This window comes from Solanum tuberosum, unplaced genomic scaffold (assembly GCF_000226075.1).
Source record: "Solanum tuberosum cultivar DM 1-3 516 R44 unplaced genomic scaffold, SolTub_3.0 scf00072, whole genome shotgun sequence".
Lineage (NCBI taxonomy): Eukaryota > Viridiplantae > Streptophyta > Magnoliopsida > Solanales > Solanaceae > Solanum > Solanum tuberosum.
Window position 1 is genome coordinate 845,569 of NW_006238999.1, and position 13,345 is coordinate 858,913.

The 13,345-nt window shown below is 35.0% G+C and overlaps 3 protein-coding genes across 3 annotated transcripts in view; 2 read left to right on the forward strand and 1 right to left on the reverse strand.

The window, feature by feature from the left end:
- LOC102592436 (uncharacterized) lies at positions 1-1,890 on the forward strand. The gene has a single exon (XM_006345932.2). The coding sequence runs from the start codon at positions 137-139 to the stop codon at positions 1,883-1,885; it is 1,749 nt and encodes a 582-aa protein (XP_006345994.1). The 5' UTR covers positions 1-136; the 3' UTR covers positions 1,886-1,890.
- Positions 1,891-4,553: 2,663 nt separating this feature from the next.
- LOC102600904 (serine/threonine protein phosphatase 2A 57 kDa regulatory subunit B' beta isoform) lies at positions 4,554-11,360 on the forward strand. The gene is made up of 3 exons (XM_006345779.2): positions 4,554-4,628; positions 4,757-6,149; positions 10,605-11,360. Exons 2-3 carry the CDS (start codon positions 5,025-5,027, stop codon positions 10,905-10,907), a joined length of 1,428 nt encoding a protein of 475 aa, XP_006345841.1. The 5' UTR covers positions 4,554-4,628; positions 4,757-5,024; the 3' UTR covers positions 10,908-11,360.
- A 1,145-nt stretch (positions 11,361-12,505) lies between these two features.
- LOC102592779 (probable pectate lyase 13) overlaps positions 12,506-13,345 on the reverse strand; it is a 3,941-nt gene continuing 3,101 nt past the window's right edge. Inside the window, exon 5 of the mRNA XM_006345933.2 lies at positions 12,506-12,819. Coding sequence (XP_006345995.1) covers positions 12,555-12,819 — 265 coding nt within the window. The 3' untranslated portion in view covers positions 12,506-12,554. The remainder of the gene's footprint in view (positions 12,820-13,345) is intronic.

Genomic DNA, 13,345 nt, shown 5'->3' on the forward strand with positions numbered 1-13,345 from the left:
ACTTTGTTTTATTTCTTATATATACATGTTGATACACACATATCTATGCATTCCCTCTTTCCAATACACAAAACATATTCTATTTCACTTCAAAGATAGCCTTTGAAACTATATACTAAAAGTGTTAAAAGCCAACATGAAGAACCTAACACTACAAGTCCTAACAGGAAGATGGTTCATGGTATTTGCAACTGTTCTAATCTTATCAGCCTCTGGTGCTACATACATTTTTGGTATATACTCAACTGATATCAAAATTTCGCTCGGATACGATCAAACCACCCTTAATTTACTTAGTTTCTTCAAAGATTTAGGTGGAAATGTTGGTATCCTATCTGGTTTAATCAATGAAGTAACACCCCCTTGGGTTGTCCTTTCATTTGGTGCTGTCCTTAACTTTTTTGGTTACTTCATGATTTGGCTTTCAGTGACTAAAAAAATCCCAAAACCAAAAATTTGGCACATGTGTTTGTACATTTGTGTTGGTTCAAATTCTCAATCTTTTGCTAACACTGGTGCATTAGTTACTTGTGTTAAAAACTTCCCTGAGAGTCGTGGCGCGGTTCTTGGACTACTTAAGGGGTATGTTGGATTAAGTGGTGCAATGTTGACACAAATTTACCATGCTATATATGGTAATGACTCTAAGTCTCTTATTCTACTTATTGGTTGGCTTCCTCCTGTTGTTTCATTGTTTTTCTTGCGTATAATTCGCGTTATGAAGGTGGTTAGAGTTGAACATGAGATGAAGGTGTTTTATAAGTTTTTGTATACATCACTTGGACTAGCTGGATTTCTCATGTTGGTTATTATACTTCAAAAAAAGATGCATTTTAAGCAAATTGAATATGGTTTAAGCACTTCAATTGTTCTGTTTTTGCTCTGTTTGCCACTTGTTGTTGTTGTTAAAGAAGAATTTGATTCATGGAAAATCAAGAAACAAGAATTGGAAAGTGTATCACAAGTGAAATTAGTCACTGAGGTGCCAAATTGTGACATATCTCAACTTCAAATGGTGACACAAAGTGATGCAAAAGATCAAGAAAATCGAAGTGAGATTCAAACTCAAGAACATATTTCTTGTTGGAGGACAGTTTTTCGCGCACCAGATAGAGGTGAAGACTATACTATACTTCAAACTCTATTCAGTATTGACATGTTGATACTATTTTTCGCGACAATTTGTGGCGTTGGAGGGACACTAACAGCAATAGACAACTTAGGACAGATAGGGACATCATTAGGCTATCCAAAAACAAGTATTAGTACATTTGTGTCATTAGTTAGTATATGGAATTACTTAGGTAGAGTTGTGTCTGGCTTCTTGTCTGAGCATTTCTTGACCAAGTACAAATTTCCAAGGCCTCTTATGCTCACAATAACACTCGTGATCTCTTGTTTAGGCCATCTTTTAATCGCGTTCAACGTGTCTGGGGGCCTATATGTTGCATCTATAGTCATAGGATTTTGCTTTGGGGCACAATGGCCATTGTTATATGCCATAATATCAGAGTTATTTGGGTTGAAATATTACTCAACACTTTATAATTTTGGATCAGTAGCAAGTCCAATTGGTGCATATTTGCTAAATGTGAGAGTTGTTGGCTATTTATATGATAAAGAGGCTAATAGACAAATAATGGCTATGGGAAAAATTAGGAAAATTGGTGAAGATTTGGAGTGTAATGGAGATGAATGTTTCAAATTAGCCTTTTTAATTATTACTGGTGTGACAATTCTAGGGGCATTTGTGTCAATTATTTTGGTATTAAGAACTAGGAAGTTTTATAAGAATGATATTTACAAGAAATTTAGAGAGGAAGCAAAAGTGGCTGAAAAAGAAATGGCTATGGCTGCAAATTATGGAGGGCTACTTAAGAAATAATAATAGTTCTGTTAAGGAATTATTATTAATTTGTAATGTAATATTAATGATTATATATGTAATTTGATATCTAATCATATTTCTAGTTTTCAAGTATCAAATTTTCTTCCACTTGTTAATTGCAATTTTTAACATTTCTTAGTGTAATTTTTTGTTTATATTATCGGTGTGTATATTAGTTAACTATAATTAGTTTGAAGTTCGTTAGCAGTTTATCTGTGTGTGCGTAGTAGTGAAATCAAAAATTTTAGTAAGGAAAATCACTGTAAAAAAGTAGACACACGAAAAAATTCAATCTATATAGCATAATTTTTTTAGCGAAGGATGTAAATTGAAATTCCTTGGACAAGAGTGATTCCGACATTGTGTGTGTACGCGTGTTGGTGTGTTATTTCTTTTGGAGGTTGGTTGAGAATAAATATCAAGTTTCCCAAGAAGTTGATTGACTACTTCTTGAACTTTTACTTTGTTACGAAGATTCAATAGCGCACGTTGTAATCCATCACCTTTATCTATAATAAAATATTTGAAATTTAAGTGGAAAAAAATAAATTAAATTTCTCTAATCAATCCGATTAAAAGTTCAAGTTCTTTGGAATGAAAGTATTTTAGATTAGTTACATGAGTATATTAAATTAAACTTCTAATAATATTTTTTACTCTTTATAGTAAGTCAATTGATGTGATAACCTCAAAAATAAAACAATAACATGATATAAAAGTTTAAATTATATTGATGGCGTAAACAAGTGTTAATCTTTTAATTAAACTAGAACTCTTGATTTGTTGTAAAAACTAAAGCAAAATAAGACAAGAAATATAGAAGATGAAAACAATAGAAATATAGAGACAAGATATGAGAGTATTTCTTATTCTTCAAAGTCTTCAAGTGTATACAATATGAACCCTTATGCCTCTATTTATAGTGTATAACATAGAGGCATACAAAAGGTTAGTCATAAACATGACATTAACATGAATATAATGGGGAGGTTATGGAATTGAAAGGTTACAAGAATAATGGTTATAAAGGTGGAGGTTATGGTTATCTTCATAATGGAGGAAAGTAATAGAGATAATTGGTGAGAGTAACTTCTTGCTGTAGTGGGCATCCACACTATAATATTTTATAACATGATTATTTTAATTTATTTATTTTTACCATTTATTTTTGGGTAACTTGTGATTTGTTTGACTTAATTAAAGAGTATCTTAACTCTTAATTAATCTCTGTAAAACCAGTTATTAGCCATGTTAATTGTCTCAAATATTTTAGTTGTTTAATTGGTACGAGGAGAAATTGTTCTGTGTATTGAGGAGATCTAGATCTAGTTGTAATAATATTAAAATGTTTTTGCATTGATATAAGGAAAAAATGCATACAAGTAGTTGAAATTTTTTATGATATTTTTACGCTATCAATAAAAATGTAAAGTTATAACAATTAACGAATCACTAACAGTTGAACTTGTAAGAGGGTTCTCGACAAATATCACATCAGAATGTAATGATAAAGTTAGAAATCATATCTGAATGTATCACTTTTTCTTTCTTGATTTACATGTTACATTTTTCATTTTATTTTTGTTTCCCAAAAAGAAAATTATATTTTAAATCTCAAATAATTTAACTTTAAAATTTCATCTACTTAAAATGTCATACAACAATATAGGCCCAAGAAGAGATTTAGGCCCATCCCACTCTTCTAAAATAAAGTTCAGCAAAGCCCAACATGGCCCATTGGACCCCCATTCTAGGGGCCCAATATTGCTCTATTAGGATGTAGGAGTCTTGGACATTTCGATAAGTCGGATCTATAAACTTATTTATCGGTCTACAAGGTGTGTCGTATAGGTAAACATTGTATATTTTTACGAGTTATGATGGATGAGTAATATTTGGTATAATTCATCTATTAATCGTGTTAAATTGATTATAAGTTATAATGTATTGACAAAAAAGGTTTATTGTTCAATATTTAAGACTTTATCTTTCACTTTATAAAAAAATATTCTTATTATCTACAAATAATATTCTCTACTTTTTAAAAGATTTTTTAAGCAAGACAAAAATTCAACACCATTCTTTTATGATATTCTATTTATACACTTTACTATGTTAAGAAGGCTATATGTTGTAAAAAAATTCTATACAAAGGACTTTTAATTAATTCTAGTTTATCAAGAAAAATCGATCTACAAATATATATCATGCATTTATTTACAAGTGGCGTTTGAGATGTGGGTTGTGAGATAAAGAAACTATTTTCGATATACTCTCGGCTGAAGTTAAAACATATGAATATCATGCATCTATTAATTTATCACAAATAATCCATGTCATAGTATATCCTTACTCAATATTTAATGAAATTATCTGAAAAAAGATATTTTTACGAAGCATAATAATTTACTACTTTTTAGGAAAAGAATTATTTTCATAAACTTTCTTTTTATAATAAGTTCTTACATTTGTTTAAAAAATCTATCCAAGCATATAAATTATAATATTGTAAAGTTTCTCAATTGGGAAAAAAAAAGGTTTTTGGATTCAAATTTTGAAGTAGTCAAGGCAAAAGAAAACATACTATATCTTTACATTTTTAAAAATTTATTTTTATTTTTTTCCAAGTATAAAATATTTTATAACCTCAAAATATGCCAGCACATTCACACTCAAAAACTCAAAAAAAGCACAAATGTTCTCTTCTTCTTCATCCCTTTCTTCTCGGATCTCTCTGCAGGTACTTTTTTTTTCACTTTCCCTGTTTGTTTTCTCATAAAAAAATCAAATCTTGCTCAATTTGTACTTTGAATATATGTTTCTTTATCAGCATTTTTACATGTATGGTTCATATTCACTTTTCTGCAGATGGGTTCTTGATATTTTGCTCCCTTCTGGCATGGATTGTTAAAAAAGTTTTGATTTTTGATCTGGGATTTCAGATTATTGTAGTTTATTAGATTCCTTGAATACCATTTTGAGGAATTTGTGAAAAAGATTGATTCTTTTATTGATTTGCTAGGGATTTGTTTTGATATAATTGTTCTTGTGAAAGAGGTTGTAGGAGATATAATGGTGAATTAGGAGAACCCCATTTGGTTATTTTTGTTTTGGAAGTGTTAATAGATTAAGAGTTATGTTTAAGATAATAAAAAGAGGGAAGAAAAGCTCCAAAGGGGATGCTGTGGAGCCTCCGATACCGAGTTCATTGCCTAATGCGCCTGTTGATCATGCTTCGCGAATAGCAACGTCTGCTGTGGCGTCACAGCATGTTACTTTGGCAAATGCCACACCAGATCCTAGTGTGGTTGAAGTTTTGCCCTTATTGAAGGAGGTTGCGCTTTCCGAACGTCATGTTTTGTTTATCCGGAAGCTCCAAATTTGCTGCGTGCAATTTGACTTCTCGGATACGGTGAAGTGTGCTAGACAAAAGGAGATCAAGAGACAAACACTCACAGAGCTTATTGATTTAGTTCAATCGGGTTCGTGTAAAATGAATGAAATAATGCAGGAAGAGTTGGTTAGGATGATATCTACCAACCTTTTCCGGTGCCTGCCTCCTGCTTCGCATGAGAATACTGGGTCGGAAGGTATTGAGGAAGAGGATGACATGTATCTGGATCCATCATGGCCGCATTTGCAACTAGTGTATGAGTTACTTTTAAGGTATGTGATGTCGACTGAGATGGATACCAAGGTTGCCAAGCGATATCTTGACCACTCATTTGTGCTGAAACTGCTCGACTTGTTTGATTCAGAGGATCCTAGAGAGCGGGAGTATTTGAAGACTATCCTTCACCGCATATATGGGAAATTCATGGTTCATAGGCCATTTATAAGGAACGGGATAAACAATGTATTCTACAGGTTTATATTTGAGACGGAGAGGCATAACGGTATCGGTGAATTGCTAGAGATTCTTGGAAGTGTAATAAATGGATTTGCTCTACCAATGAAAGAAGAGCACAAGTTGTTTCTTGTTCGGGCACTTATTCCACTCCACAAGCCTAAATGTGTTTCTGCATATCACCATCAGCTGTCCTACTGCATTACTCAGTTTGTTGAGAAAGATTACCGATTGGCAGATATCGTCATCAGGGGGCTACTAAAATATTGGCCAATTACTAATTGCGGAAAGGAGGTTCTCTTTCTTAATGAACTGGAAGAAGTTCTGGAAGGTACACAGCCTGCTGAATTTCAGCGCTGTTTAGTTCCCCTTTTCAAGCAACTTGGACGAAGCATCAATAGTCCCCATTTTCAGGTCTGTGAATTATTACTATCCCTATTCTCAATATTTTTCCATCTCTTATGCATATTCATCATGTGTGAACTGATCATTGCGGATCTTCTTCTTTTTGTGTCTTCATTGCTGTTCTTTGCTCTAAGCTTTTGTAATTTGGTTGCTTGATTTATGCTCTAAAATTTAAGGTCAGTCTTGAAGATATAACCCCTACCCCACCCCCCAAAAAGGGTAATGTGGGAGGAAAGAAGCAAAGCCCACTAAGTAAAGTGGATATTAGTTGAAAGAAGTGAAACTCCACTATCACACCCAAGGGCATGGCCTAGTGGACAATGAAGTGGGCGAGAAACATGAGGTGGCAGATTAAAATCCCAATGGACACAAAAATCTTGGTGATTTTTTCCAATCTTCGTAAGTCTCAATGGGAAGAGTTACCTCGTTCCTGTGCTGGTCGGAGCTAATAGCTACCATTGGAATTAGTCAAGGTGTGCGCAAGCTGACCCTGACACCACCGTCATAAAAAAGAAGTGAAACTTCGCCATCCTGTTTATCGGAGGAACTAGGTTTTAAGTATAAAATTCATGACTTGATTACTTGAGAAATATGATATTTTGTCTCTATCAGTAAAATTGTATCATTATTTTACGAAAACGAAAAGAAGAAGAAGTTTAGAAGTCCTATTTGGATATCCAAACTGAGGGAATGCGGTTTAGAGATTTCATATCATTTTATCTAGATAGAAAACATGAGTCCAACAATATCGCATTTACTTACCAAGTGATCCTAATGATGATATTTGTGCATTTAGCCAATCAATATGATATAACTATATAATAGCTGATGCACTAATAGGTTACCATGTGGAATTATATGTTCCTAAAGGTGATAAAAACCATTAGAGCAAAGTGATACTTGAGGTACTTCCACCTATAAGGTAAAAATATCACATTTGACTATCAAAGATCCCATCTAATTATTTAAAACTTGATTTGAGATTAGTCAAATGTGTTGACGAATGGCACAATACTGAAACAAGCTGTAACCTTTTCTTTTTTTTTTTTATAATCTTGAGAAAAGGATCATGACATTGAAGAATTATCAAAATTTTGTTCTTAATTGTAAGAAATAAAGGGAAACTGAATCCACATGTTCACTGCTTGAAGTAATTTACCTGAGAGCTTTGAGCATCTCATTCTTATGTTCTTCATGTATGGAATACCGTTAGTAGCTTGGAAGTCCTCTGCTTTGAAGATGCATAATTTTCTTTAGTTTCTGAAATCAAGCAATTAATTGAACCAATTTATCTTAAATCTAATTTTGACTTATGGATGTTTTAGTTTCTAGCATCATAACACATTCTCATTCATGCCCTAGTGCCCCTCAGCGCGCAACTTTGGGAAAAATTAATAGAAAATGAATATGGAATTTGTGGGTAGGCGAGTGCACTTTTACATGAGTGCTTGATGTTGTTATCTGTGTCTTGATTAGGTAGTTAGTGTGACGAAAAATGTTCATATAAATGAGTTATCTCTTGCTGGCACAAGGATTAATTTGGTGCTTATTGATTGCATATGGCTTTCTTTACTCCCTTTGCTGGTTGGCTGGTAACTTCTAAAAACATTATTGTAGCTTGATGGACATAGGATTTAGAAATATAATGCAAGGACATCCCATTATCCACCGAGTTTAGAAGGCTGTGATTGGTCCAAAAGGCGGGTCACAGACGGATTTCTCGGTTATCAAAAAAAAAATATAATGCAAGGACAATTCAAAAGAAAAGATTCTAAAGTTATTGCACGTCAGCCTGCTAGTATGGAGCTTAATTTGCAATAACCGAAGTTTAGACAATGTGATAGGCACTATTTTTTGGAAAAAAACTAAGGGGGGCTATATTTCCAGTTAGACGACAGGGAAAATTTTGTTTTCTCTAAATCAAAAGCTTTTTTGCTCTTCTTAAACACTGTGCCTCAGACTGGTGCTGGGCTTTCAATGCAGAAGGTTAAGTTTGAAGTTTGAATGCTGATAATATTTTGATGCATGAGTTAATGTGCATCAATTTATGAGATGACTTTTAGGAGATATCTTAACTAGTTGGCAAGGCAATTAATGCTTAAAGGGACTAAAATTTTGTGGCAGCCGACACGGTCTGGAATTGTAATTGAAGGCTCCAACTTGTCTTCTCTTCTAGTTTCTCAAATGCGATTTCTTTAACCTAAATTGATGGTGAAAACTTCCGTCAAAGTTTTACCTATCCAATATTATTAAAAAAAACTACATCAATTGCTTTGCATCAACTAATGACTTAGATGATTGAAGGTGAGAAGTCGACAATTTGACTGATTTTGTTTCCCTTTGAAGTAATGCGTAAAGAAGTTTTTCCTTGAAATATAACCTTTCAATCACGGTTCTTTTGGACTAATAGAACTGTGATTTGCCGTATGAGCCAGCAGTACTTTTACAGAACTTCAGTCTTTGAATAAACTGTGACATACTGCTCTTTCTAGGGTGTTATGATCTAAGGATACTTCCCTTTGTGGCACATTTCCTCGAAGGTTAAACATAGGATTTACTTTTAATATGTTATGCTTGACAGTTGACACAGACAACAAAGCATTGTGGATAATCCAGGTGCTTCAATTTGAGAGGCCGAATAGTTTTATTGTGCAGTGTAGACATACCTATTCTTATGATGAAATAAGTATAAGGATTGTACGTTTTACTCTTGACTTAATGGAGGGCGAGGATAAGGGTAGAAAGTTAGTACTTAGCCGCGTGTTGTCGGACTGCTTGTGGGAAAGGCAGGGGGCTAGCCTCCTCTCCACTTCTCAATGTTAGTAGTATTATTTAGTAATCACGTAGCTTCTTTTCTTCCGTGTGTTTATTACTATTTGTTGCTTTATTTGTTTTTTATCCTGTTACTATGTCGTCTTATTTGTTGACAACCCTGCTTTGAATTCTTCTCTTCTTTTGAGACGAGGCTCTATCGGAAACAACCTCCCTACCCTGCAAAGGTAGGGGTAATCTATGTACATCCTACCCTCCTCAGACCCCACTTGTAGAATTGCACTAGGTATGTTGTTGTTCTTGTACTCCCGACTTATTGGGTTGGCCATGCTTAGTTAAGCTAGTTAAGCACTTCTATCTTCCGTTTGATTGTAAAGTTGACTAACATAAGATTTGATGGATATATGATGGTGAGACTTCACTTTTCTTAAGCAATTTCCTATATCCATATGTTGATGTTTGAGTGCTTTTACTTTTGAGCACTTAATGCTCTGCGAGAAACTGAAATTCAAGCACTCAGCAGACGAGCAGTCTGTGCAACATTCTAGCAATGGCTTAGAATAAGGGCAGATAGAGAAGGTCTAAGTTTATTAGGATATGTCTCAGTTGCCGTTTTATGTCTTTTTTTGTCTTGCCTCCTTGGAGTGTCCATGCTTCTCAGGTTTCTGTGGATGAATTAGATATCCTAAAATGAACCAGTTCACTAGTCAAAAGTTAGTCCCTTATTCACACTTTCTAAGAATTCTCAGTCTTGTCCATTGTATGTACGATGATTGAGTTGTTAAAACTTAAATGTGATACTGTAAAAAATGATTCAAATATGCCAAGCTTGATGAACAGGAACGCGTCATTACTGTTTCTGGTACATTTGTTGTTTCATGTTATCTACATGACAGCTATATGGAGGTTACAAAAACAATATCCCAGTGTAATCCCACAAGTGGGGTGTGGGGAAGGTAGAGTGTACACATACCTTACCCCTACCTTGTAGAGATAGAGAGGTTGTTTCCAATAGACCCTCGGCTTAAAATAAAGCATATCCAAGCAGTTTGAAGAAGGGAATACAGAAATAAGAGCATTAACAACAACAAAATAATGTGAAATGAAGAGAATAATTTTGATGCATTTCTTGAATGCCTGGATGGCGATGTTATGCAGCGTTCTGTTATTGTAAAATTGAGATTCTAGCATGTAGAATATACTGCTGCTACTTACTCTGATTTTTAGGCCGTACTTCAGCATATTGATACTTCATCCAGTCATGAGTACTGCAACCATTTTCTTAGCTTGAGCTTATGGATAGTCAAACTACATACAGTGCATGCAGTGTGTGACATGTTATTCTGAAATGATATGCGAGTTCCTATTTCTTTTATATTTTATGCCATGAAAACTAAGATGATCGGGATCGTATTAGCTGACCATTTAACCACCCAACATATGCTCACATATGGCAGTTTTAGATGTAATCAAAATGGTAGGCTTAGACAGGGTACTTGCTGAAGACCATTGGGAGATGTCCTATTATCTGAAAATAGTTGCTGTATTTGAAATGCATGATATCATTATTTATTTTGTATGGCGTCTCATATTGGTCTGTAATAGTCTGTTTCTCCAAATGTTTCTTGTGTCGTTTGATTCAGAAGGTTGCATGAAAATGAGATCATGATCTAAAGATTTTGTGCATGGCAGGTTGCTGAGCGAGCTCTGTTCTTATGGAACAATGAGCATATAGTAGACTTGATCGCTCAGAATCGACGTGCAATTTTGCCAATCATCTTTGAGCCATTAGAAAGGAATATGTATGGTCACTGGAATCAGGCAGTCCACGGGTTGACCTCTAATGTCCGGAGAATGTTCTTGGAGATGGATTCAGAACTTTTTGAGGAGTGTGAAAAGGAATACAATGAAAAGGCAGCTGGTGCCAGCAGCCTTGTGGAGCAGCGTGAGCGAGCTTGGAAAAAATTGGAAGAAGCTGCTTCAATGGTCGGGTAGAATGTGTTGCAACAGCATATTGAGTCCAGCTGAGCCCTGTGCAAGCAGTACTCCTCTGCGTAGAACATCTCAAACTGCCTAATGATGGTTTTTGACTTCTCAAACTGAAGATGAATCGCTCCAAAGTTTTTTCCGTGCTTCCTGCTGCTTTTCCATAATTTGAGTGAGGCAGGCTGAAGGTATGGGCATTGTGTTATCTTTCCTTGACAAACATAGTGTGAAAGTTTTGTTTATTTTAGCTTTTCTAAGACAATTATTCTTTATCATTTTAGGACTAACAAATAATCAAATTTCTTTCTCTTTGTGATCACCCCACCCCCACCCCCACCCTCCCACTACCTTCCTCTAGGAAAAGGAAAATGGGATACAGAAATATATTATTCGATCGTTTCTTTATTGCCCGTATTTTTGTCTGAAATGTTTTTCAATAGTGATGATATGCTTGTTGACCGATTTTTTTCTCTTCTTCTGTTACCCCAAGCAATTTATTTGTAGCAACTTCCTGAATGTTCTTTATGGCAAACAATATCTTCAAGGTTTCTACTTGTTCTCCGACCCCCGACCCCTATTCCAGCAACTCTGCCTCCCAAAAACAATTAAAGGAGAGAAGTAAATGTGTATGTATTGCTGTTGGGACTTGGGAAATAGTGTTCAGTGTTGTCAAAGGAGCCTTAAAGCGCAAAACATGTTGAGCGCTTCAGTATCGTTATCAAGGGTCTAAGGCATATGTTTCCTTGCCAATGATCATAATTCTGAAGAGGCTACACTAAACAATTGATATTTCAATTTAATGCAAACACTTCATCGTTGAATTTTTTCAATTTGTTTGTCCTAGATTTGTTATTTATTCTTATAATTATTATTAGTCTAGGACTCCGTATACATATTTATACTTTTTCTTTGTTTGCACCTTTCTTTGTTAACCTCACACATTATTTGTGCTTTGCACTTAAAGCCCCAACGAACTTAAGAGTTTTTTGTGTTCTTCACCTTTCATAACACTCATAGCGTCTATATATAAGAATTATCATTTCTTCACTTTTTTCTTGGTGGGGAAAGGGAAAGAGGGACTGGGAGTTGAAGAGAGAGGGGTTAAAGAGTGGAACTGTGAACAGGGGAGCGTTCCAACTATAGCACGATACGAGTTATTCATAACAATAACTGCTTAGAGTATCGGTTTCTGACTACACATGGAAACCTTTGAGATCTTCTTGGTTATGTTTGGCCTCATTTAGTTGAGAGAATCATGAACTATTAAGTATTAACAAACCATTTAACTATCCAAGGAAAGATGTGATAGCACTAGAAAAGTTCTAAGCATTTTTAGCCCCAATAGTTGGCCTTCAATTTGATTGATCTTTGAGGAACTAATGTTGCAATGATCATAAGTTTGAGGTTTAAGCGTTTGGTAGACGTGTGAGTCTGCAAGGTGGTAATACTCCCTCCCGTCCAAAAATAAGTGTCGTTTTAGGAAACCAAGAAACCTTTGCGGCAACAAATATGATCTGTACAATTTCTAAAGGGTATAATCCCTCTTGATGTTACTATCAATTAACTATGTACAAGAAGTGGGAATCCTTGATACTGATACTGTTAAGTAGAAAATTTTCTTTTAGTACATTCTTTGTTATAATAATCATTCTTAGATTACTGTAGTATGAGTGATAATGGTAATGTTAATAGCCCAACATTGTTGGTGATTATATACAAAATTAGAAGAGAAAACAAGATGTTGGTGGTTGAACTTGAAGGTGATGATGTTGATGATCCTGCCGATGCAACGCTCCCAAATACCTTTTCTAAGAAATCGCCATCACCATCGTTAGACCTTGAAGGTCTAACACTGCTGCTCCGGTTGGCGGTAATGGTTGTTCTGGTTCTCCCACCAAATGACATGGCCACAGTGGTATCCCTGTTGTTTAACAGAAGACTTTTTTTACCATTCTATACTGGCATTCAGCAAATGACTAGAGCTGATATCAGTCTATAGATGGCTTGTTATGCTAGCAGGAGACTAGAACACATTTTATTTTTTTTGCAAGGGGGAGGGGGTCTTGCTCCCCGAGGGCTAGTGGTGCACGGTATGAAACTCTGTAGATAATGGGCTCGATCCTCTACCATTCTCCACTTAAATACCAAACTTTTGTCAGCGGCAGGATTTGAACCCCTGACATGTGCCTAACCCACACATCATATGTTTGTCACGAGTTGGAACCTTGTTGTAGACAATCTTGGTCTTTAAGTGGAGAAGGGTAGAGAGCCGGACTTATTATAAACCGATCGAGCACTATATGTTGTAAACAACAGTTGTTTCATATTCATTTTCTCCAACTAGGAGTTGGGAAATGAAAATGCAGAAATAGTTCGATTATCCATCGAGTTTCTAACCGTGTGACCACAAACCCTCGAAGATTTCTCGCTTATAAAAAATGTTTTGG

What these genes read in the sequence shown, in the direction of transcription:
- LOC102592436 (XM_006345932.2), top strand. Translation starts at nt 137, where the DNA reads ATGAAGAACCTAACACTACAAGTCCTAACAGGAAGATGGTTCATGGTA.
- LOC102600904 (XM_006345779.2), top strand. Translation starts at nt 5,025, where the DNA reads ATGTTTAAGATAATAAAAAGAGGGAAGAAAAGCTCCAAAGGGGATGCT. An exon ending in TCAATAGTCCCCATTTTCAG is followed by an intron (nt 6,150 to 10,604) that starts GTCTGTGAATTA and finishes TGTGCATGGCAG; the next exon opens with GTTGCTGAGCGAGCTCTGTT.